This window comes from Paramormyrops kingsleyae, chromosome 8, assembly GCF_048594095.1.
Source record: "Paramormyrops kingsleyae isolate MSU_618 chromosome 8, PKINGS_0.4, whole genome shotgun sequence".
NCBI classification, from domain to species: Eukaryota; Metazoa; Chordata; class Actinopteri; order Osteoglossiformes; family Mormyridae; genus Paramormyrops; species Paramormyrops kingsleyae.
In genome coordinates this window covers 9009647-9036278 of record NC_132804.1, presented here as the reverse complement: position 1 = coordinate 9036278, position 26632 = coordinate 9009647, and the positions used below count along the sequence as shown (strand labels likewise).

The 26632-nt window shown below is 42.4% G+C and overlaps 1 protein-coding gene and 1 long non-coding RNA gene across 6 annotated transcripts in view; one reads left to right on the top strand and one right to left on the bottom strand.

Moving 5' to 3' along the window:
* ephb2b (eph receptor B2b) overlaps positions 1 to 5345 on the bottom strand; it is a 113954-nt gene extending 108609 nt beyond the window's left edge. For all 5 annotated transcript variants that reach the window (XM_023827556.2, XM_023827558.2, XM_023827559.2 and 2 more), the window contains exon 1: positions 4988 to 5345. In XM_023827556.2, coding sequence (XP_023683324.1) covers positions 4988 to 5177 — 190 coding nt within the window. In that variant the 5' untranslated portion in view covers positions 5178 to 5345. The remainder of the gene's footprint in view (positions 1 to 4987) is intronic.
* Positions 5346 to 5348: 3 nt separating this feature from the next.
* Positions 5349 to 23299, top strand: LOC140592252 (uncharacterized). The gene is made up of 3 exons (XR_011992555.1): positions 5349 to 5587; positions 22410 to 22607; positions 22959 to 23299. It is a non-coding gene; the product is annotated as an uncharacterized lncRNA (long non-coding RNA).
* The last annotated feature ends 3333 nt before the right edge of the window (positions 23300 to 26632 follow it).

Here is a 26632-nt window from a genome sequence, read left to right as displayed (position 1 = left end):
CCACGGAAAATATTTTCTTTAGAGAAAGCATTGTATTAATAATACTAGATTTAAACAACCAAAGAGATTTCTTTTTCATGCATTCAAACTCAATGAATTTGAATTTCATTTAAAACGATGAATGTTTTTGTACGTTTCATATGCAAAGAAAACGGCAAAATTTGCAAGTGTTTCAACTCGTACAGCACCAGGACCATAAACACTGAGACCCGCTGAAAAGATTATTTCAGGAGGTCAGAGAAATGACACAAAGATACAAAAATGACACAGGGCACTATGCAGTCTGGACTGGAGTGCGCACCAGTATGAACCAGTATGAAAGGTTTACAGGACCTTCAGGCGAGTTCCGCACTTTAAAACTGCCCTCGCTGTTCATCAGATGATAAAATAAGACCACCACCACCCTCCCAAAAAGGTGGGGCTCCACCTGGCTGCTGCTCATTTCACAGAGCCAAGGAGGGGGAGGCAAACAGATAAACAAGGCCGCCCACTGCCAACAAGAAAACGGACCCTACACCACAGGGCCCTCTAATTTCATTAATTAAGACGCAGGAGTTTCACATCACGCGGGACCGTGATTAAAACAGAAGAGCAATTTATTACCACTTAGCGACCGACTGAAAGCGCCGAGCGGATGGGCAGAGCGATCTGAAAAGGGAAGACGGCTATTTAATCAGCGGAACGCTACATACGAATGTGCTACTTTAATTTGCAGTCCTTGGATATCTGAAGGGCAGGCCAAACAAACACGCAGGCGGGATTGTTGTGTTTCTTTTCGGGTGCTAGCTGAATAAAATCAGCCCATCACTGTGGAAGAAAAACTGCAGCGGAAACGAAGGAAGATGCAGGTGGTCCAGGCAATGTCGCTGCTGGCAATTACAGACCCATCAACGCAAACTTAATGGCTTGAAAAGAACTTACTACCTTGTCGGGTCATGTGATGTAAAAACCATCAACATAAATCAACTTAAAGTCTTTAACACAAGACCAGATAGCTTGAGGAACTGTTCATGCACAGAACCTTAACATGCATTTTTTTAGCAGACACTTTTGTCCAAAGCAAATAATAATCGTAATCATGCGGAGAATGGGTGTGTATTTTTTCATATTCCTATCAATTTGCAGATTTATATCTTGAAATATATATTGCATGCATTTTATAGAATACTGGTAATATGATTATGAATTTTGAATATACTTCAAATCATTAACGGTTTCCAGGGGAAAATCTTGCACTCTGTCTAATCCAAAAGTCTGTTTTAAGATGATATTTTCCATGTCTGTTTAAACGAACCATGCCATCTTTGGATAAGCAGAATACTGAGCAAATATATCTTTTGGCTAATACTGTAAAATTCAGCTTAAAAATACTGTTTATACAGAATTAACATTTTTCCACAAAGACCACGTTCTATAATGTTGTACATATTTTACTTCGTCACTGACAGAAGCTGAGCCTGACCTGAGAATTTCATAAACACCAAAAAGCCGACTTCATGTAAATGGACTTGGGTTTTTTTTTTTAACACAGCGTGTGTCCATCTTCCAAAGATGTGTAATGAACCTATAAACCAGTTCAAAAGCACTGTAGTTAAACTGGTAAAAAAATAAATCGCCTGGGAAACATCCTGCCTGCGCTGCGACTTTTTAACATGAAACTGTTATTTGATCTTTATTCATCTGCTTTCTGTGCTGGAGAGTAGTAAATGACTAATCACACTTGAGGCTAGGCCTACTCAGGCCTACCCCCCAGTCACAGCGCAGGGGGACACAGAACTATTACATTTTTTATTTCTTAATGCCTGATGAATTTCATGAAGTACCTATGAAGACTTTTTAAAAACATTCAGTACATTAACAAGGCAAAGTTTTTAAAAACCCACCCCTTTGAGTTAATGCCTAATCAGTTGCAAGAGGAAAAATTACTTTCAAAAATTTGTTTTGCCTAATAAATATAGTGATGACATCAAAACGATATGTTTGGTGAACATCAAAGATATACAATTGCTGGGAAAAGTACCAGTCGTGATTTCGTAGTGCAACAATCCTATACCAACCTGCGACTACATCACGGCCATCACGTAGCATATTATTTTGTTTGTATTTTTTTCCTGTTGCTGCCATAGTGATCTATTGTGAACTCTTGATTTTTAATACAAAGCTGAGGTGCTGTAGTTTGATTGGACAGTTAGCTAGGGTGATACTGACGAGCAGAGGGGCGGAGTGGGTGAGTGACTGGCCAATCCCAACAGCGAGATACAGATGGGCAGCAGGATGACGTGAATTCGTGATTGCGTCGAATTTTGCGTGCTCGATAGCATTATATTTTCAGCCGATAACTGTGATGGAGCGCTATTTTTGCCCACCTGCATTATCGGAAAAAATCAAAAAAGGCTACTACGACCACTGATTAATGTACTTCAACATATTTTGTTCACCATATTAAAAAGGAAAGTTCCCCAAAAGAAACAAATGGAATAATATTCCAATACATTTAATATAGCTGATATTTAATGAACAGATTCATTAGTAGTTATGTGTTCCACTGCTCACAAGTGCATCATCTGTCTATACGTGAGATTTCTAGCCACCACAAATATTGTTACAAAAGCCAATCCTACAATGCATTTGGCGATGGGTCAAAACTGGCGAAAAGATACTTGTGTACCAATATCATTTTAAAGTGGAGAATTAAACTTCAGAGTCTAGAGTTATGTCGCTCCTATGTTTGATAGAGATTTGACTTTCAGAGAGAAGGAGCCTTTTCACACGAGCAACTTACTGTTTCCCTCAAGTGGCTTGAGAATAGAATTAACCACCAGCTTGTTACAAAAAGGGTGGAATTATTGAGAAGGCTCATGCATTTTTTTTCTGAACAGGTCTACATAATGAGGGAGATAAAAATGGAATCGTATGGAGTCCCCCCCCCCCCCCCAGATCATCTCCCCAACATTTAGCAAACATTGACTAAGGACGTTTACAAACTTTAACCATGTAAGGCCTGGGAGGAGGACTTCGTCATGGCACTGGTGGACATGAGCAACCACTGGCTTCTCAGAAATATTGGAACCTCACAACAACGAGCATGCACACTTCGCAGGCTAACATCAAGGATTTAGTGGAAATTCCTCCAGAAAAGTACAGATAAAAAGTAAAAATCGTGCAATTAATATTGTACGAAATACAAATATAGAATACATGAAATCATCTGAAAATTAAAGCCAGACATGATGTCTAATTCCCTCGGATGTGAACAATTTTTAGTGGAAAAAAAAAATCAGAAGAAAAGAACGTGTACTTATTCACAGAACAAAAATCAGTAGGCCTAATAGTACACAAAGGAATAATTTGTTTTTTCAAATCACTAATTACAGGGTAAAGATTGTATTTAGTGCAAAAAAGATTTTTAACACAATAAATAAGGGGGGGGGGATTTATATGCCACCATGTAGGTTTAAGAGAAATTTAACAGCTTCAGTAGGCATCACAGAAACTGGTCTAGGAATTAGCTGGTCATTAAAATTATGAAGAAAAAAAAATTAAAGAAAGTGTTCTTGGTGCCGATATTCAGTCGCTCTCCCTCCTTCTCCTCCCTTATAAATCAGCGTATTTATGAAAGTTTCACGGCATTGCCAGACTTCAGGCAACTGCTGGATACCTCATGAAAACATGTAGGCCGTAACAGACCTTCAGCACATCAATCAAATCTTCAAAGGAAATTTGATATATGACATTATCTGTCTTAATATGAAAAATAGTATTTCATGCATGTTTAAAATATATAGTTGTGCAACTTGTGAATCCTGGGTGCCGCTTATACATTCCTTGAGGTGCACCAAAAGCTTAGAAAATTAAATTCTCCCGTTGTGTTTTTTTTATTATTTTTTTTACTATTAATAACACATCCATAAGTATTCTATTCCCATTACCACCCATGTAACCAGAAAATTAAGCTACCGCCAAACACACGCTACAGTATATAATGAATTTGCAAAAGTACTGCATAATATATTCAAATTTTCGAGATGCTCTGCTTAATAAAAAAAAAAAAAAAAAAAGAAGTAAACGACTGGAAAGCCGCATGGCCGCTACATAGATCCAGACATTTTGAGTCTGCAGCCGTACAAATGCGGAGGCATGCGTTCGCCGCCGGCCTGCGCTTCAGCCGGGCTGGGTGGGGGGGCTGAACATTTGCCGCAAGTCTGGAGATGCGGAGACGGGCTCGTCCTACTGTCACCGGCCCGTTAAACGCACTTCAGTGGAGGATCGGCTCCCCAGCTGACTGCCAGCCGCCGCGCTTATACAGGCGAAGCCGGTCTCTCACCGCAAAGGCTTCCTAACATGCAGATGCGCGTCTGCATAAGTGTACCTACTTTTATCTCCAATGCACTTATTTGTAGATGGGAATATCACTGTCAGAGCCCGTCTGGCCATCAGTCTCACCGTGATACAACAGCGGTGTCGTCTACACAAGGGTTAAAGCAGGGATGGAAGAACCACACGCTGATGGATTTAAATTATTTCACGTAGCCAAGCACCCTTCGGCTTTGAATTGAGACTTGTTACGGCACACCTTTTAATAATTTTATAGTGAGGAAAACAATGCCACATTGTCCAAAAGCCCGGTTACTTTTTTTTTTTTTTTTTACCTCTTGGGGTATAGGAATGTATAAGAATTTGTGAAAGTACAATTGGTTCGTTTTAAAACCCGGCTCTCCCTTTATTGTAAAGCGATGCATCTCATACCTGTGCGAATGAAGAGAACCTGTTTGGTGCATTCCTCATCAAAAACTGATGCATGTTTTTTTTTAATAACCCACATCAATATCGCAACACACCAGCCCCTTAAAGACACATTTTCCCCAGCTTGCAAATAGCACTGATTTCTTTCTCCACACCCCACGGAATGAGATTTTGCGATCAGATACATTCGCACGTTCTGTGAAACGCTTCCCAAACACAATGGGGGGGGAAGAGACCGTCTTACCTTCTACAGCAAATGCTGCGGGTATTATCCATAAAATCCATAAGGTATCCATTACTGCATGGGGTTTCTCAGGACAGAAATATACAAAGCCCAGACATTCAAATAAAAGACGTCCAGACAGCCATTGACCATAGGACTGTATATAGACGTATGCAGCCTCTTGCGAGAACAGAATGAAGCGATTCCTCATAGAAGGAGAACAAAAATACGAACCAAGTTTGGGCGAGACCAAAACGACCCAGACAAAGGGGGGGGGGTGCCACTGCCTATCCAACCAGACCTAATCTATACGTTTGTGGCATGTCGTACACGTCACGTTTGGGGGAATAGAGCGCAGCATGCACTAAAGTCATTCGTTTCAAAACCCGGGTGCAACGCTGGCTGCGCCTCGGATTTCTGCTGGCTTTCAACATGGAGAGATGGATGATGGGGATGGGAATGGTGATGGACGCGCACCCCATTGAAATGTTCCAGTTCCTCCACCCGCTGTCAATCAGGCAGATAAAGAAGTGGGGGTTTTCCAGTTCATCAGTGATTGTTACTTCTAAGGAGTTTAAGGACCAGGGGCATGAAAAAACGAAGTACGGACAGACTTTTCAAGTATGTAAAATCTCCCTGTTATCGGGGATTTAACTTTTAAGGAACCGTGTTATATATCACATTTTTCTGGGACTGTTTTTGTTCCCCTTGTTTTCTTGACAGGTGAGAAGTGATTTGCGCGGATTAAGTACAATGTAGCACCTAAGAGATCTCGAAACTGTTAATCCACAGATTGACCTGAATGTGAAGCCGTGACAGCAGCCGGTCTGAATCGCGATCCCCATACCTATCCCGAATACTCCGTCTCTGATGAAAATTCGCGTAAGGTAGCTCTGGTTTATTAGGGTATGCATTACGTGGTTTAAGTCGACTAATACGACTGAGCTGATTATTCGTCACCTAAACCTACAATTAGCGAAGATATGCTGCGATTTCTTGGCCAAAACAAGTCGGAAGTAGGTTACAAACAAGTGGATTCATTGTAATGCAAGGCGAGGAAACATTTCCCCTCTGACATGAGAGCAGCTCTTTGCCTGTACAGTATGTGCGGAAAAATGTTATTCATCGGACGCTATTTGTGCACCGTGGCTCATAAAATGCAGGTGCGGGCTGTTTAATTATCTTCTATATTACACACCCAATTAAAGCCTCCTATGATATTTAAAACAGGTATTAAAAACTGTTGAAAAAACATTACACTAAGCGAGGCGATTTCTGAGTTAAAACAACAGTTTAAATAAGAATACTCTTACTTTCTTGGAGGGAAAGTGCAGAAAGTCCCAGTCATAGACGACCCGGGAGCTTTTATTTTTATTTTATTTTATTTTATTTTATTTTATTGTTATATATTTATTTTGTTCTGTTTTTTTTTTGTACAAGAATGAAGCATTTTGGCTAAATTTAATGAAATAACTGTAGGACTATAATTTAGGATCCATTTAAAATTATTAGAGTTGAAGTTATTAGAAAGTAGAAAGTCACTTCAAATGCCAAATTACAACTAAATGAAAATGAATAAAATATGCAAAAACACGAAACAATGAATGACGAAGGTCAACAGACTTTCTGTTAGTTTTGATTTCTAAATAACATTTATTTGTCTCAGTTGTACATTGCTTGGATAATAGCATCTGGTAAATAGAGTACATGTGAATAATTTAGTGGAATTTTAATTGCAATTATTTTCCCACCCAGAATAAGCGGTTTTAATATCAAAATGTAACCTTGGAAAAAACATTGTGGAACATTATATAAGCATAAAAATCTTCACAGATCAAGTTATGCATCTAGATACATGGTTCATGTGATTCACAATGACAGGCTTCCACAAATTGTGCGTGTCTGTATGTAGGCCTATGTGTTTGTGTGTGTGTGTGTGTGTGTGTGTGTACACTTATAGCATGAATCAGTTTTAATACTCAGTCCTAATGATTTATTTTACAGCTATAATTACCAAATGTTAGTGATTGTTACTTTGACCTATTGACCTAATATTATTACTACTATTAGCAAGCAATGTTGTATTTCTACGACTATCAGCTACTAACAAACAATGTGCCTGCATCTGAGTACTTACACTATGTAAGAATCGCATAATGTGATAGGTGTGGAAATGGAACCCATTCAAGATGTTTCATTCCTATTAATCATCAAAAAACTGAGCTGACGTTTAGTGTCAGGCTAATTAACAATAGTTGTCTTCGCGTGATCAGACACTGCACTGAAATAGTAGGACTGGGCCTCTTCTTGAAACCAAAACACACGGCCATCTTGGCTGAAAAGAATCCGCCACGTCCCGGGCAAGATGCCGTGCCTCGTTTGCAGACAGGTACGGGGGCCCCAGTGTTCGATTCCGAGGGGGGAATCATTTTTTCACAAAATAATTGGAGCAAAGAGAAATCCTACAATTAGTTCCCATGTCCTAAAACCCGGTGCTGGTTTCCTTGAGATTATTCAGAACAAACTGCTTCCACATTGCGATGACTTTATCTTGCCTGGCAAGGTCCCGAATGGTAACAGGACATATAGAAATGCACAGAAAACACACACATATATTTCCTTTTTGCTTCTATGTTTTTCGAAGGCTGTTTTTGTGCACTATGGAACTTCTGGCCAAATCAGAAACAGCTTTATGGATATGCACTGTTTTCTAATACTGTAGGAATGCAAGTACAGTTACCAATTTAATACTGTATGCATACACATATACATTAAACTGAGGTTCATATTCACCTTTTACATCACATTGCATTTAATTAAGAATTTGTGTTCATTTATGTAATCGCTGTGATACTATCATTTTGATGTTGCTAAAGAAGTATGATGTTAATTCATATTCCTAGACTTACACAAAACATTTAATATTTATGGATTTAAACATTCTAACATTCTATTGTAGATTTTTGAGCCGATTCACAATTGATGGATTAAACATTATAAACAATTGTTTGTATAGAAAAGCAGTAATGTAAGTCATAATCATTTAGTCATTGTTGCAATCAAAATATGACTTTGATGTGTCATAAAGTGGCAGGTCATTTGTAAAATCAGTGTTTTTCACTTCTGTAGCAAACTTTGTATGTTTATACAAGTGGAAAGACAAAATTTAGTCCCAGAACCATATTGAATTTACCAACTTTCTAAGCCTTGATGCAATTCTGCCACTTATGTTCACTTTCATTTTAACCTACAGCAGGTTTTTTATTCCTTAGCATGAATTACAAGCTGAGATATCTTTGCAAAATACATGTTATACAAAAGTAAAAGCGAAGAGCGTGAAAGCGGAAACAGCAGTTCTAAAACTTGATATTTTTATTTGCGTAAAAAAAAAAAACGCAGTTAGAAAACTTTCTTTGAGGCAATCATCATCATCATCATCATCTTTATTTATAAAGCACTTTAAAACAGCCACAGCTGACACAAAGTACTGTACATTAAAACCAAATAATCAACTATTCATAGGAAATAAATAAAATGCAAAAAAAAATAAAAAATTAATTCATTACTAGCTAATTTAATTACAAGAAAAATCTCACTAAGTCTCACTGAGGCCAAAAGCCAGGGAATAAAAATGGGTTTTTAGACGTATTTTAAAAGTTGATAATGAAGGGACCTATACCATATAAAGTATTACAGCAGTACATCTCCGACACATCAGAACAATCGGAAAAGCAAAAGTACGGATGATTATGTTAAAGTTACAGAATAACAAATGGATATTTAATGCTGTACTTTAAATATTAAAAATCAGAAATACATGTTTATTTTTATTCACCGATTGAAAAGAAAACAGTTCTTTTTTTCCTCCACTCACACTCAAATTAGTTTAACTTGCACAAAAATCTGAACTTCCAGAACAGAGGGAGCCACTGTCACTTCTGTTTACAGAGCGTGCTGTTGTGTATCTCCTGTCGCTACTCGGTGATAATTCGAAACATAAACAAAGCTCATGTAATCTCTTCAGCTAGCTTAGTGTAAACCAGTACACTAGCGGTAACGTGATTAGACTGGTGTGTCGCTGTACTCGCACCACGCAGTGACGTATTCTCCAAGTCGGAGCTGGTTTTCTTGTTATGAAAATAAAAATGTGACCGTGAATGGTAAGTGGGAGGAAGAAACTTTAAACTCCTCTTCCTTTGTCGAGCGGAATATTGATTCATAAGTGACCCTGGGCTGTCACTATTGGTTGGCGGGAATAAAAAATAAAAAAAGAAGACTAAATTTATGGTGTTAAATGTGCCAGGCCACAAACAGAAATCTGGAAATTCTTTTAAGCAGTATAAAACCGATTTCCTCTCTCTGCAGATGTTAGGGTAATCCTAAGGATTCTGGGAAGATGCTGAAATATGAATGGGGAACGAAAAGGGAAGGAGTTTATCCGGATAACTCGGGCGTCCAAAGAGGGGCAATCTGCCAAACAGGCTCGGACGGACTCCATGACCCTTTTGGGCCACTAACCAAAAACCACCTATCCTGTATTGAATTTTTTTCCCCCACCATGTTGTATGGAAGGGTGCAGTAAAACTTCAGCATTTGGCTCACTGTTACTGTGACCGTTACTGAAATGGAAAAGTATTTCAGGCAGTTGCGATATGCAGCACTGTGCTGAGAACGGCCATAGGGCCCTGAAAACCTGAATGATGGCAAATATTTGAAAGCCGACTTTAACTTAGCAAATCATTATATATAATTTGATCAGAGAGTAATATGGGCTGTGGATGCCTCCCCACATAGAATTTTAGGACATTCAGCTAACATCTGCCACCAATAGAACTAAAGGATAGTTAACATCAGGCTCTGTGACTGGACACATAAAATGATGCAGTGATGACAGTTGTCCACAAATCTGACACATAACACATTTGTAACGCGGGCGGTTCCTTGTTAATCTATCAGCTGTGGCCGAGGTATGCAGAATTATGATATAGTCAAACCACAAATATGATTAATTTACTCTCTAAACAGACCACAATTACATTTTCTGTTCCAGACTCAAGTGAAGGGAATTCCAGGGTTATCCTGAGTGCTGGAAAGCAAGGAAATCAAAATGGATAAACTCTTCAAAATCTCACATAAAGTCATGTCATCATTGCCACCATAAATGACTGAATATGGACGGACTGTCTGGCATAAAACCATTTAATTGTATGGCAGGAACTCCAGACTTAGTGGATGTGAGCCCTCTTGCGTTCTGACAATCAATGACGCTTAACACATTAGCCAAGCAGTTTTCTATATTATGCCAAGGTTTTCCTACAAGATTATACTAATTTTCATCATTGAGATTCTTCCTCTTATTCCAGGAATATTGTTAACACCTCTCTGACGTCTAGCTATTTGTTAAAACTTGTTGCCCAGTTTGCCTTTTCAGTGTTGATTTCCAAGGTAACAGATTACAGAGTAATGTATTAATTTCTACGAATAAGTTGAAATACCTGCTACGCTATATAGGACCGGCATGTTGTGATTACAAGGGTGGTTTTACAGGCTATCAAATGAAGGATGAGTTGTGTTTGAGGTAGTATGATATGTACTTTAATTTGGCCTGCGGTGAGTTTGTTTAAAAAAAAAAAAAAATAGGCTGGTTAAAAATCAATGAAAATTAGGCCAGAAAAAAAATTACTATTTGTATTCTGCTTTAGTGTCTTTTTTGGTTCTTCTGTTTCTTAATTGGTGTTTTTACAAATATGGATAAAAAGGCAGACGACAGAATGGAGAGACACATTTGCAAAAGGGGAGCCCTAAAGATGAAAAGGCAACACCTGTCCTTGCTACTGAAGGGGTTATGGGAGGAATCATTTGCTTATTAAATCCTAATCAGCATGAGGATAGAACATGTCAGGCATGTAAAAACACACACATGTGCACATTCAGAGGACAGTGGTAACTCAGACAGGTCTGAATGCAAGCTGGATAATGTGACACAACGACTGCAGTTTCACAGTCAATAAGAATCAGAAATGAACTTTGGAGTTAAATCCATTTAATCTATCCACCATTCCAAGAGTGATTATTAGGTGTTATTTGTTATTTAAAAAACCAAACTGACATAAACCTGATTGACAGAATTTTAGTGTATGAATGCAATTCAAACCTCCCATTAACTGAAAGCAAATATCTGTCAGATGTTTTAAGTTGTTTTAATATACAGCCCCGCTGCAGCTTCTCTGCAAAGAACCGGTCCGGATTACGCTCCGTCAAACAGAGAGCCTGTGTGACGTCCACACCCAGTTCCATTTGGCCGCGTAGCTTCGAGACATACAGTGACGTTTTGAAGGTGGTCATGAAGTGTGATCTGTTCTGCATGCAGGTAATGCAGCTGAATCAGAGGACATCTGTGAAAGGAAAAGTAATAAGAATTAAGTCCCTTGAACACTTTTGCATGTTGTGACAATTTTAGAGGGTGTGACAGACAAAGTGAGCCAAACTAGGGTGGCCAGGTGTCCGTAGGAAAAGTTGGAATATTACCATTAAACTGTAATTTGTGACTTTTGGTGATTAAAAATCAAATTCATTACATTTATTTTGTTGTCCCTTTAAGAAGGAAGATCGTTTGCCCAAACAATCTGAACTGCTTAATTAGCAGTGAACAAAAAATCAATAACAACAGCAATGACTCATCATTCCTGTTGTATCATGTTTAGTCATACGCATGAAAGACAACTTAGAAATGATTAGGTACTGAATTTAGAATGTAATGTTTTACTTTCCTCTTGCCGTGAGAAGGAGCGTGACCTCAGTAAGTGAAGGGCTTGGCTTGGAGGCTTTGAGGCCTGCAGATCCCTGTGGAATCAGCCATTTGTCAGCGCAATGCAGTGGAGGTTTAACAGAGATATTCTCAGCAAAGATAAATGAAAACATGAGGTTACAAAAAACAATGTTCCTCTTCAAGTCACCTCGTATGATCTCAGAGCTGTATGACTAGGGATCTAGAATCTAATATACATAACTTTTATTTATTTACCTTGTAATATACTTTATCAGTTAGAAAAATAAGTGTTATCAGTTTAATGCAATAGATTTTATATATACATAAAATGCACTGTGTATGTACATTTTTCCCTTATTGTTATGCAGTTATACATCCATCCATCCATTTCCCGAAACCGCAACTGGGGTCACGGGGACTGGAGCCTATCCTGGGAACAATGGGCACGGGCGGGAACTAACCCAGGGCAGTTGCCGACACACTCACACAGGGCTAATTTAGACTCACCAATCAACCTAACCTGCACACTTCTGGACTGTGGGAGGAAACCAGAGTCCCCGGTGAGAACCCACACAAACACGGGAAGAGCGTGCAAACTCCACACAGAAAGGACCCGGGACCGAAACCAGGACCTTCTTGCTGTGAGGCAACAGCACTAACCACTGCACCACTGCATGCAGTTATACACTAACATTTAAATTATATATTAAATGTTAAACCATAAACAAATTCATAACAAACTAGACACGTAATACTTTAGTTTTTTAACTGCATGCCTATCATTTACCATTAAATTGTATACTTTTTGTGTTCCTTGTTCTGAACGTGTTGCTAAGGTATCTAATGTGTGAAATCTAATGAGAACTTTGAATCTCACCTGTTCCTCACCCTGGTAACTAGGTAAAGCAGTGTTTACATGTCTGCGGTTGCCACGCAGCATGATTATCGTACTGATCCATCCCTTAATAACCCAGCGCAGCCCACAGATCGGCATATCAGACTCCGACACTGCAACCCTCTAAACTTACGCTGCTAAAAATTCAGTATGACATGTGCAAACATTCCAATAAAATAAGTAAAACAATATTTTTGACATGCTTAACAACATAATTATTTACATGCAGCAGCGTGGAGTTATTGTGTAGTTATATTTAATGTTTGGGAGACATTTTTGCCATTTTACAAAAGCTTTAGCATTAATTTTTTCCTCTTGGCTGAATCAGCCCTGAGCCATTAACACGTGCGGTCTGCCTCACTCCACGCTGAAACCCTTTCAAACAGATTTCCCTGCAGACCAAATTCAGAGGTAGATGAATAAAACACATTATGATGCAATTTGTAATTCTGAGAATAAAACACTGACGGGGCATTTCAGCCCAAATCAGTTGGTGGCTTTAATGCTTGCCCTCCATTGGGGAATTTCCAGGAAGGCGTGTTACGGCGCGTGTTAAATTGCGGGGCTGGCCAGCATTCTTACACGTACGCGTATTTCGGACATACGTGCCCTGGAGAGCAGAGGAACCGAGAAGCAGATGGGCTTACAAAGCTTTCTGAGGCCCTTCTTGATAAGATAGAACTCCTTGATCTCCAGACCGGGGTCCTGGGCATGGTTTGGCTTTTCTTCACCTCATACTTTCGGATAATGAATGACTATTAAAGGATTATACATCTGGGGGGTTGCCTGGCTGAGTTTGACAACGTAAGGAGTTTAACACATTCCCAGTATTCCGTGGCACCAGCCCACTGGGTCGCAGAGACTATCTGGTCTGGGTGGGAGGCTCAAGGCAGAGAGGACAGTCCTTTTCCCAGTAAACCCAGCAGCTGAGGCTGAGACACATTCCCGGGGGCTGGAAAAGAGGCCGACATGGGAAGCCGAACTTGGGGTCAGCCCCCACCGTGAGTCTGATCTGTGAGAGATAGACAGCAACCGCTTCTCCATCTATTGTTATTGTCAGATAAATCCGATGTTATTCTTCCAAGTTTTTGTTTTTCGATGTATTTTAGTGGATGAAGTTTAAAGATAAATTGCGGTCAAGAAACAGACGTGGATTTCCTACCCACCCATGGACCACAGGTGCAGATTTGGGTCTGGATGGTAAGGACATGTCTCTACCAATTTTATGGGAGCACTGTGTGTGTTTGGGGGGGGGGGGGGCTGAGAGTTAGGGGCTGATGTGCTCCCTACCAATGCTGAAACCGAATCTTGGTCCACACACGAACTCAATGTTAACATATCAGTCACAAACATTTCAAAGCTATACACCAAAATATACCACTGTAGTCAGGCCAGCTGAGTCTTACCTCTCCTAGTCTTACCTTCTAAGCTTCTCGACTCTACGCTGATGATCACAGGCTAACAAACCTGTCTTTTATATAATTTCCATTAATGAATTTGATTTCCCTACCCACTTGTCCTATGCAGGGTCACAGGGTTGTATCATCTTATTACGCTTCATTACGATGTTTTGTTTCTGTGATATTGCGTATTTCTATAGGCTATATGTATATACGCATATCTTAATCCAGTGTCTGTGCTGCACTGGCTGTGTTAGCCAATCACGTGAGCGGAACAGCATCCAGTGTCGGGCTGACGCTGGCTGAGCCCCCGTCGACCTTGAAGCGTTTACCGTTCTGGAAGTTAACAGTCAGATGCCCTGAGTCTCGTCGAAGCAGAGCTACATTGCACAAAACCTGGGGGTGGTAACGGCACGATTGCACCTGCTCGTCATAGTAAAGACCTGATGAGCATCATTTGCATTAAGCCGCAGTCAGACCAAAACCAGCTTGAGGGTTTAACTGCTCAGAAACTGACATTGTGTGATCATTTCAAGTGTAAATCAGGTGTTTCCAAATACACAGAACATGCAAATGTATAATAATATAATACATTTCACGATTCTTTTTATGCATAATTTCAGTGCTGGTGGTAATTTTCCCATTATGAAAAACTGAATTAAACGAGGTATTCATCTCTGTTAAAAGGGCGGTGTGATGGAACATCTTCAACATTGCAGGCTAACTGCTCATAACTCCGGCAACTGGTTTTAAAATACCGGAATTATCGGAAACAGACACGTTCTTGTGGGTTTCTGAGGATAAAAACATTGGCGTCTCTCTGACAATGTGGCCCGGCTCCTCTTCCCGATGTCATGTTGTCGGACAGAAACCGCACGCAGGGAAGCGCCGCGGTGCGGGACGGGGACGCCGATGGCTCACTGACACACGCAGGCGGCGCAGCCAGAGACCCTGAAAGGCTGCTCCCTGGGGAGCCCGGGCAACTGTCATGTACTTTTTATCATAACTGATGTGGGACGTTAGATGAAGGGATTTCTGTATTAGCGGGGAACGTGTCAGATAGGGGTCATGGGAGATTGCCAGTTCCGCTCCACAACGCAATGGTAAAAAAAAAAAACTTTGAAAAAATCAGCAAAGGTCAGTGATTAATTACTATGCTCCGTGCTACCGAATTGAAATTCAATTTTTTTAGTAATTCCTTGAAGCCCAAATGCAGTACGTAGAAGCTTTGAGGGGCTCAATAAATATGTAAATATCCCCCAACCCCCCCGCCACTTTTGTTTCACTGGGGAATATCTTCCGAGTGTTTAGCTAATAAGTAGCCAAACTGTATCAACACTGCCACCTAGAGATGAAAGTAAACTGTGCGCAAAGGTATTTCTCAGTTGTTTTAATAAAATCAAGACTTCTACTAACACCGTCTATGTAGATTATTTATACTGGACTGCACAATAATCAGAAATAATCAAAAATTTTAAAATGATCATATGAAAAGAGAGCTTTCCTTTTTAATGCATCTTGGTCAATGATGTAAGATTAGTGGTGGTTTTTAGTTTTCCTGAGAAAGATCTGAGTGTGTTGGTGTGTGACAGGTCTCTCCGGGGTCGACAATAGCCTTTCCAGTGTTGATGTCTGAACCAGAACTACTCCTTAATATCAGTGTCATGGAAAGGAGGAGGGGACCCCCGCCACTGTAAAAAAAATTAAAAATCAGAAAAATCAGCTTTGCTCTGGACCAAACGTAGCAGAGCCCAGTTTAAAACCTACTCAGGGAAACAGCATAAGTTAGTGGTGATACATTGGGGGCTGTCTGTGCAGACCACACATAGACCAGCCGGGGGCTTAGCAGTCTAATCCCTTCTTTAAAAAAAAAAAACGCAATATGCGTATCTCTTCTTGTGTATGTTGCGCTGAAATGAGCATGACCTTTAACCCTGGCTGCCTTGACCTGATAGACAAGAGAGCCAGTGTAAAAGAGCATGGGAAGCCAAAAGAGGGCGCTATACCTCATGGAGCTCGTGTCTAGTTCCATGACTCCTGCTCCCCCCCCCCGAGTGGATTTCTGCAGCTCTCTAATCTGCGAAGGGGGAGGGGGGAGGCTTGGCACACTGAACAACCCCTCACTCCCCGAATCTCAAAACAGACTCGGAGTCCGGAAACACCCCGACTCTGCTCTCAAATGACGGAATGATAACGGCGGCCGTCAGCGCCGCTTTCCCAGGTTCTCCTTTTCCCATTTATAGTAGCTCTTCTTCAGGGCGGCTGCCAATCCCAGAGAGAGGCGTCTTCAGGAATGCCGGCCGTTCTAAACATTTCCTGGGAACTTAATTCCGACTGGCAGGCCTATAAAGGTTATTGTCGTGTTTCTCTCACTGCAGGTGTCACGTTCGCTGCCCCTTTTACCGTCTCTCCTCACTTTTTTGTGTTTTCCTTTCCACTGTTAAGCTGGAAAATAAAGTCCCCCCCCCCAATCCCATTATGAAAAGACACAGATATCAAGCTATTGTCTCATATGTTGCCTGTCTGCCAAAATCAAAATGAATCCCCCGTCAGTGTGTGTAGCTTTAATCAATAATCTCGCATCCCTCACACGCATTAATTATCGTACTTGCCGCCTGATTTGAATCCAGTGACAAGCACGTCGCTTCCCAATAAACAGTAATTTCCCAGAAAACAGTAGCGTTGGGGACCCTCCACTCCCTGTCTGACAAAGAGACAAAGGCCCGGAAGCACAATACTGGAGCAACGGTGCTGCAGGATTATTGTGCGGTACACGGATCCTTCCAGAACCATGCCGCCGGGGAACTCTGCAGGCTCGCATCACTCCTGGAAAAGCTCACAAACTCGATATTAGTATTCGCTGAGGGTCCGTGGGAAGATGCTTACCGACCGTCTGGTGCGTGTCACAGAGGGACTCGGGAGTTGGATCCATAGAACAGAACCGGCACCTATCTCTGAGGTCCCATGTGGGCTGGGCTGAGACTGTCTTTTATCGCAACGATAAAAAGGCAAGTGCGAAATATAGAAGAAAGTGAAAATTGTCTCTCGTCCATGGCAACGTTCACGCTGGTTGCACCCAGGTCAGGAGCACCAGATACCAACTGAAAATGCGTTTTATCGACGAGTTACACAGGCGAAAAAAACAGGGGCGGAGTGATTAAGAAAGGTGAACTGCTGAATGCATAAAACGGAGAGAAACTGGAGCAGAATGAGACCCGGTACATGTGGAGAAGGGTCTCTACTCTACTCTACTCTACTCTGCTCTGCTCTACTCTGCTCTGCTCTGCTATGCCCTGCAACGTTTTCTTCCTTCTTCAGCCCTGCTGGTTATAAGTACATGTTGGTCAGATGGGCTTCATTTACAAATGGCTGGGCCTTGAAACCCCATCCACCGCCGCGCTTCAGCCCTCAAACAGTATCGTCACGAGTCTTATTCAAATTCATATAACTTTATTTGTCCCCGAGGGACAAATAAGTCTTAATCTTAGTCTTAGACAAATAAGTATTAGTCTTGAGATTCAAAGCAGAAGTAGTGAGTACAGTGTGATGCATTTCCTGCTGGGTAATTCAACACAGGTAACAAGACTTAGGATGACACTTAGTAACAGGACACGGGGCAAGACTTAGGCAGGAAAAATAAAAAGTGTAAATGATATGTAAAGGCAGAAGGTGATGAAATCTGTCTCATTTAATTTAGAGCGCAAATGTCCTTTCTAGCAAAAAGGACAGTAGGAAGTCTAAGCATTAAGAAATTGGTCTTGCATTTCCGAAGACTGCGGGTTCAAGTCCCAGCCGGAGGGTCAGGTTACAGTGATGTACTTAAAGAGAATAGATTCGGGGAAAAAAAAGTTGTGCCACATAAATCAGTAGACACAGATATATATAAGTAAATGACGTGCGCAGCAGTCACCTTGAAATGTGAAGGGAGGGGGGCAGGCTCCCCCGCTGAGGAGACAGACATGGCGCCCCACGATGGTTGATGTCCGTCGAGCATCTTCCCGTCGCTGTCATTAAAATATCTGCTGTGGCTGCCCCCCCCCCCCTCAATTGCTGAGATGAGGGCACAGATGTTCTGAATAAAGCCTGGAGTTCCCAAGACAAAAACCGCTTCCTGGGGAAAGGCTGCATCCAGCAAAGCCGCAGTGCCACAGTGCCACAGTGCCCGCAGTGACGCTTACGTGGCAATGTCCCTTTAAGGAGGGTCGCCGTGGGCAACACGCCTTTTTAATTCTGATTCAATAGACCTGTCAATATACTATAAATGGAGGGGGAGGTGGAACTACAACTACAACTCCCACTTCACACCTGATGGCCCCCTATGATGACATCACATGTGGTAGGCGTGGCTAGGCAGGCATCTCAAAAGATGCCCATGAGCCCCGTGGCATCTGTCTCTCCGCCATGACACCCGTTCTGACGTCACTGCCCACTACTCCCACGGGCAGCAGGGTGAAGGGAGCTGGCGCCTCCCTGCAGGCTGCCCGCAAGCTGCCACGTGAAACACCGGCGGGCACCACGAACACGCTGGCAGTGTCTCGGGTGGATGCGCAGGCAATTTTGTACCTGGCTGAACCCGTCACTGTCCACCTCAGATGAAATAAATTACCTTCACCCCAAGTTATTGATTACTTTCACCCCTGACAACAGAAAACCTCAGCGATTTTATAACACTCTGCAAAACGGGACAGTAATCCACTCCAGTACGAGACAGAAACATAAATAATTCTTCACTTTACTTTGATTTGACTTTTTGGCTAGCCTAAATTTAAATGATCAATTTAATGAACTTATCTAAATTGCAGTCCTACCTGCGCCATTTGCATGCGCCCCCAGTGTCACGCAGGTCCCCCCCGGGTCCCTCTGCTTTCCTCCTGCAGTCCAAAGACATGCATTCAGGCTCGCTGGCGTCTCCGAATCACCCACAGAGTATGATTGTGAGTGTGTGGGTGTTTGTGCTCTTCAGTGGACTGGCATCCCATGCAGGGTGTATCTCAGCTTTGTGCCCTGTACTGCCTGGGATAGGGTGCAGCCCCCCCTGCAGCCCCTCCGTGAAGCCTGAGCAGGATAAGTGGGTAGTGGATGGATGGATGGATGGATGGATGGATGGATGGATGGATGGATGGATGGATGGATGGATGGATGGATGGATGCATAACTTAAATTGTTACCTTTCCGCATCTGTATCATGTTCTACAGCAGAGCTCATAAGTCTGAACTGATACGAAAACGCAAGACAGTAAATATTATACGTCTGTAGCAATATTAATGTGTCCTGTAGTATACACTCTCAGAAACAATTTGTACCTTTCTTGTCACTGGTGCTGTACCCTTGTAATTGTACTTTTTAAGGTGTACATAAATGGTACTCTGAGGAACATCCCAAAGGTACAAACAGCATTAATGTACCATCAGTGGTCCATTTCTGTACCTTTAATGGTACAATTACCTACATCTAAGGGTACAATTGACAGACCCTTGAGGGTACAGCCTCAGTGACAAGCAAAGGTACAAATTTTGACCTTTTTTTCCTGAATGTGTAGGGATAGACTGTGCCCATATTTAAATATAAAAAATTGGCCAAAAATATATTTATCTTCCGTATGCGAAGACGTCACATATTTTTAGACATATGGTGCATATTTTGAACATATTTGGAAATGTGCACCATACATGTAAATATATGTAATATCTATGACCATGTATTAGGTAAACGGGGATGGTTGATGTATGGATGCAATATCAATATTGAAATATATAACGCAAATGCAAAAGTGACTAGCAGACCTTCAGGGCCACCTTAACCCTGTTAAAGTAAAATAATCCCAAGTTTAGTACTAGAAAAGCAGTAAGCTGTAATATATTTCCATTTATGTAGCTGCAGGATACAAGGTTGAGTGGTAAGCCCTCTGCAAAAAGAGCGGCTCTCTCATCGGCTGGCTTTTCGAGAGCTAAATCGTGCATGTTACTGTAGGATCAGTCCAGCCCAGGGATTAGCGGCAAAGGGGAAAAGCATTAGCTAGGACATTCCTGCATTTCTGCGGTCCGCGCGATCGCTCCGTACCAGAAATCCCGCTCATAGATCTGCTAGCTTCGTCTGCCAAAATCATCTCGTCTGGGAACCCCACAACCATTAATAACTTCTGCTGAGTTCTGTCACCAGAACACATGATTCGACTTATGGGAGGCTCCAAGATTAGCTGGATTGTTTCCTTAGATGGTGTAGTGTTGGAATAAACAAATACATGCAATGGGGGGGGGGGGGGTTCCATCATCCTATAAGATACACATTGAAACTAGTCAAGTTTTGATGGATTGCAACAGTAGTTATAAGGTTCTGCTTCGGAACAGCTCAGGTATGTTCCTGGGCATTTTCAGGACTGCAGGTTATTGATTAGTTTTTTAAGTCAAAATGAAGTTTTCCAAATGAATTCTGACTTTGTAGCTCCGCGAAAGCTTCAAGTTTGTTTGAAAACATGCCACCTCTGCAGATCAGCTAGTGTTTGTTCCTGAGTCTCTAAAAAACAAAAAAAGAACTTCATTTCCGTGTGCTTTTAAGATTCCTTTGGAGGTAAAGAGCAAGGGACTCAACTCCCAGGAGTGAGAGGAGATTAGTGTGAACATTCCGACTTGGAAAGTGATCCGTCAAACGTTTAACCCCGATCCGGATAATCTCCGGATTCGGTTTCCAACTGATAGGGTGAATTTACAATATCTGGGCTCTAAATGTTGTTTACGGACTCGATTAACTACCTCCTTCCCCCAACTTGGCTTCAGGCTGCTGCCCCCTCAAAGTAAGCGCCCCCCCACCTTTAATAATAATGCACGTTTTTTCACTATGAAGACGTAGATCCCATCGCTGCAGGTTGTGCCAAGACGACGCTCCTGCCAGACCTTCCTGTGAGCACGCCATGCCTGTGGAGGTGTGAAAGCGTGATTTAGGAGCTAAGAGGATTTCCCTCAAGTACGGCCCCCACCCTCACCCACAGGGTGTGGCAGGGGGGTTATTTAAGGGGAGCCAGGGATTAGACAAGCCCAAAGCCCTCCGCCGTGACCTCTGACCCCCAGCCGTAGGCAGGCCGCTTTGTCTGAGCCGCGCCATCTGCGGAAATGGCGGCCCGCGTCTCCCCCCCGGCAGTATGCCAGGCGCTGTGACCAGTCTCCTCGCCGAGGAGGCCCCTGAACACACACACACACACACACACACACACACACACACACGCCCAGTCTTTCTGCTCTCCTTGTATGCCCACGTTCACCAAGGAGATTAACAACCCTCTACATCTGGAAGAAATTCTCCAAATTTATCATCACTTTTTTTTTTTTTTTTCATTCTTTCAGAACCATGTAATCATTGGACAACTTCTTTTACCCTTAGGAGACTTTTATGAACAAACACCTTCTTGTCATATTTTTATTATGCATTTTTAAATAAAGTATTCAGTACCACCAAGCATCTCGTAGCGTGTGTCCTGCTCCATCAGTATGCTGTTTACTGCCGTCAGGGAGCTCAGATGGTGCTCTGAGACGAATGAGTTCCTTTGAAAGAGATTTAATAGCCGGAGAGGTCAGTCAGGTCAGAGGGCTTCTGTGGTTGGGTCCGTGTCTCTTGATTACGGGTGATTGCGCCGGATTCTCAAGCTCTGATTTCGGTGGCCCCTTTTTCAGAAGGCCACAAAGACACAGAGGGAAAAATGCCTTCAAGCACATTTTCATGGATGCGAGACGTAAAATGTAACATATATAGAATCCCCCGATAACCCCAGTGGTACTCAAAGCATCAGAGGAGCCAGCTGGAATATTCCTGACTGAATATGCAAACATGTCACGTTTGTGCAACATATAGCACGATGGGACGTAACCAGATGGGAAGGCTATTAATTGCAGCAGATAGCAGGCATTGAAATGAAGAGGAGCATTCTGGGAATCCATCAAATGAAGAGCAAGGCAGAGAGGAAGAGCTCGGAAGGGAATTAGAGCAGAAGAAGGCAGATCTGAAGACAGACCCAGACTGTAAAGCAGCACACTAGGATCCAGAGGTCGTTCCCATGGAAACCTTTGCCCAGGGAGATCAGCAACCTGCCGACTGCCGATACGGATTGTAGGTCACGCGTGGCAGACGTGACGTGGCTTGTCTCGCGGGTTATACGTTGAGCCACAAAAGCTGGTCTTCATCTTGGGTTTATCTCATGGCCAGGACAAAATCTGTTTATGGGCTTCAAAAGTTACGGGAAGATGCCATCTTTTGAGGAGTCTTGCATGTTCACCTGAAAAAGGTCCAGTGTGGATATCCTGTTATGGTGCAACCCCTGAAATACACATGGTGGTTTGATCAGATCCCAGCAGGGAACAAGCTGTTTAACCTTTTTTTTTCTTCTTTAGAAAAATATCCATCCGTCCAGCTCCTCTTATCCAGAGGCCTTGAATGGGATGCCAGTCCATCACGAAACACACACTCACCGTCACACAAGATGGGCAATTTGGAGACACTAATTTGGAGGGAACCACTGGAAACAGAGGGAGACTATGCACTCCTCACACATAGAGCTGGGGGCTGGAACCTTACCAAGAACCCTTGAGGTGAGGAAGTACAGCACTACCCACTGGGCCACTGTGCCAGAACAATATTCCACTGAATTCAAATGTAAATCAGCAATATAATTCTTAATTACTACACTTTCCCTTTTGGATGCAGGCTTAGAATTTGCTAAGCAACAGAAACCCAAACTCTATGTCTGTCTTTATCGTATAGCTTTCACCATGATTTTATTCATCCCCGGGCAGAACTGCTATGTGACACGGTCTCCCACCAATCGTGTTCCATATCTTTTTTCAACCTGCCAATCGGCTGCGGTATGTAGGAGGGCCAAACACTGATTGGAGGAGTGACGTGATATGCACCAATGCCAGCTCTTTGTGATCCTCTGGCAGGTGACCCTGGAACAATGCCAGCCCACTTCCTTCCCTCCTGAATAAAGCCAACACTAAAGCAAATGACCCAGTCTGGATTTTACCTGTGAGAGCAGGACGGGTGACAGACTGAGGAAGCATGGAAAACTCACTGAAAAATTAATCCTACTGATTTTATAGTTCTGCTTCTTATGCTTTTCTGAGTTCACATTGATTAGTCGAGGCCTTCAAGCTGTCACCTTTAGGAAAAATACACCAAATTTCTCCTGTTTAACTCAGCGGAGAATGTGCATGCTTGTACTAATATATGCTGAAATGACTATACGCAGCATTAAAAACCGTTATTAAAATAAAATATTGGCCATGGGAGAAATAAAAGCAAAAAACAGGGGCACGGGGGGGTGGGAGGAGGGTAACAGACTGCCGTGTAATCAGTCTATAGCAAACAAGACATGGATAGAAAGATGACATAAGGGCACTCAAATGACGACGACACACACCGGACACAAGAGGGAGTGCAAGAGCATTTGAAGAGCAGAAGAGGAATGAATGGTTTACGAAAAACAAAACATGAGAGAAATGACGACTGTGAAAAACCGCAGCAGTTATTTAAAGGACGCCAGGAAGGAATGATGTTTATTAAACCAACCAGCTCCATTCCAGCGAATCCCAGTGTTTGCATGCTTTATTTTCTAACCAAATGCCCAACCTCGATGCCTGGCACGAGAAAACAAGTGTATATTTGTCTGCCTTAAATAGATTAAACCTGGATTCACTAATTTCACAGGTACACAGCCACCCCAAGTATCTTCACTGGCAATGCCAGATTCCGGGGCAGACTGAGAGCCTTGCATCAGGTAAACATGAAACAGGGCTTAAGGACGGATGGATGTGTGTATGTGTGTGTATGTGTGTGTGTGTGCACGCATGGAATCTGGATGCTAAGTGTCACGTAATGCATGTCTCAACTGACCACACTGGTCTAGACCATGAAACAGAACCAAATTCTATTGTCTCAGGTCTGGTTCCCCTGTCAGCGACAAGTAATGGGTATGGAGGTGAATATATTTATGTATCTGTGATGAGGCAGACATGCCCCCCCGTAAACACAGAGATGGTTGGCGTGGTCCCAGTGTACTGGCTCCAGTCGGTCACCATTTCAAATCCTGGACGATCCAAAGAACCACAGTAGGATTTTGGCGAGACAGGAAGACCCAGAAATGCCCCCCGGCATGCCAGTCTCTCCTGGCATAAGGCGGGAGTCTGTGGGCAGTTTCCAGATTCCTGAATCCGCAGCGTATTGCAGTCGCCGAGGCACGGGCACAGAAGACAGCCCAGCAAACTAGATATAATCTCTCGCTGGAATCAATCACACTGGGGGTTCAAGAAATGGAAAAGTGGGATCGTACCACTGGAACAAGGCCTGGGGGGGGGGTCAAAGGCAGAATCAAAATGCACTATTCTGGAATTAAAATGTTAAATTCCATCTATTCATCTTCCAAAACCGCTTCTCCAGTATAGAGTCATAGTGAAACATTACTTTTTTTTCTTTTTTTTTTATAAAAAAAGATTTCTATTTTATTCCAGACATTTGTTTCAGTTTTAGAAAATTTAATTTTGTGCTTTTAACTTCCTCCTTTATACCATGTGTAGTTTGTATTAAAGCATACTCTCTCATCATAAATGCCATTTTGCTGTAATAATTCACATTTTAAAATGCAGAAAACAGTATTTTGCTGCTGTTTTTAATAAAAATAAACTATAATTATTACATCAGTTTGTTAGGTTGGTAAGAAAACCTGCCAAATTCATGACTGACCTCTAAAAACTAAATTATGCTGTCACTTAAGAACATCTGTATCATGAAATAAAGGGCTTTTCTGCTGCTTGTGAGCCTTTTGTGTTCAGAGTGCCAGACTGTTAATCTGATTGTGTAGGTTTTATATATTAAAAGCTCTCTTTAGTTTCACTTAAATGGCAAGAAATATTCATTTAAACTTTTCACATAAAAGAAAAATAGACAGTACATGACTATTACTCTCCTAAAAGCACTAGTGCACCTCAATCTCTGTTATATACTCCTGCTAATAGTAACTGCCGTTCTGTGATACTATGTAATAACATACAAGCATCACTCTTCCATTGTCATCTGCATTCATCTCTAAGAATGTGTTTATTTTAATGGATGGAATCTGTCATGATGTACACACCCGGAGCGCAGACAAACGTACTGGAAGCCAAGAATCGGGGAACACGGGGTTTAATCTGATGAAAGGCACGCAAATACAGGTTGACAATACAGAATGATAATACAATGACGGACTGGGGAAACAAACGGAAACACGGACTAAATACAATGAACTAATGACAACAATTAGAAACAGCCGTAAAACACTGGGAATCCACACAGGGTTAACGAGGGGGCGTGGCACACAGGAGGAGCGGACGATCGGGACGTGACGGAATCAAAATGATTATTTTTACTTCTCCAGTACCTTAATGGACCCCCTCTAACCGGGCACAAGCTCAGGGGCCTCAGCTTGCCCCCCCCAACCAGGCTTCCAGAACAATAGACGGCAGTGAGGTTCTAGTGCTGTGTGTCGAAGTTGGTGACGAGTTATCCTGGGGAACCTCATAAAGCCGCGCTGTCTCCATTCCTGTTCACCCTCTACAAAATGAACCTCCTGTACAACACCAGTGAATTGCCACCCACAGAGGTTCTCAGATGACTCCTCCATTGTAGTAAGAGTCTAAGGGGTCAGTGGAGAATTTTGTTTCGTAGTGAAAACAACCTGCAGCTCAAGATCAGCAAAGCAATGAGTTAGCGATGGATTTCTGGTGTGACAAGGAGCTTCTGAGACCATTCACCAACGGCTCGGAGGATATGGGGGTGGCGCAGTCCTACGAGTATCTGGGGGTCCACCTGAATAACAGAATGGCTCCGGCCTTTTGACGCGTACGGCCAGCTACTGGGGACGTCCACAGCAGCCGGTGCACTTTTCAACGCTGTGATCTGCCGGGGAACGGCATCAGTTCTGGCGATGCCAAATGCTCACACCTGCTAAAACTCATCAGGAAGTCTCGCTCCATCACAGGACTGACCCTGGACCCACTGGGGGGCAGTGATGAAGAGGATGGTGGCGGAGAACATTATGAACAATTCTGGCCGTCTACAGCAGGGTTCCCCAGTCCTGGTCCTGGAAGGCTAGAATCCGGCACAGTTTGCAGATTTCCTGGCTCAACGCACAATTTAATGAGCTAAGTACCAGGTTTAGTAGGTCTCTCCCAGACTGGATTCGGGCAACCTTGTTCTATGGCATTCTATGAAGCCCTACTGGAGATTCCCCCTCTGTCCTATCGGATACCACAATGCGTCCTTCAGACATCCTGACCCCCCCGAGCCATAACGCATGCCCAAATAGCATTTAAGAATATATATGACAATACACTGAAAATGCTATGTTGTATTCTATGCGTATGTTGTATCTGCACGCTTTGTGTTCCTTCCTGCTGTACGCAAATCTCCCCCTGTGATCAATAAAGTGTATGTGTCAATCTGTCCACTTTTAAAATGTATTTCACAGGTTCACACTGTAGTGAGCAGCATTAATTCAGTTTGTATGGTTTGGAAGATGTATTCATCTGTACTGAAGCCAAGAACACGAATAAAAAGGCAAACATCTCCGCTCTGGGCT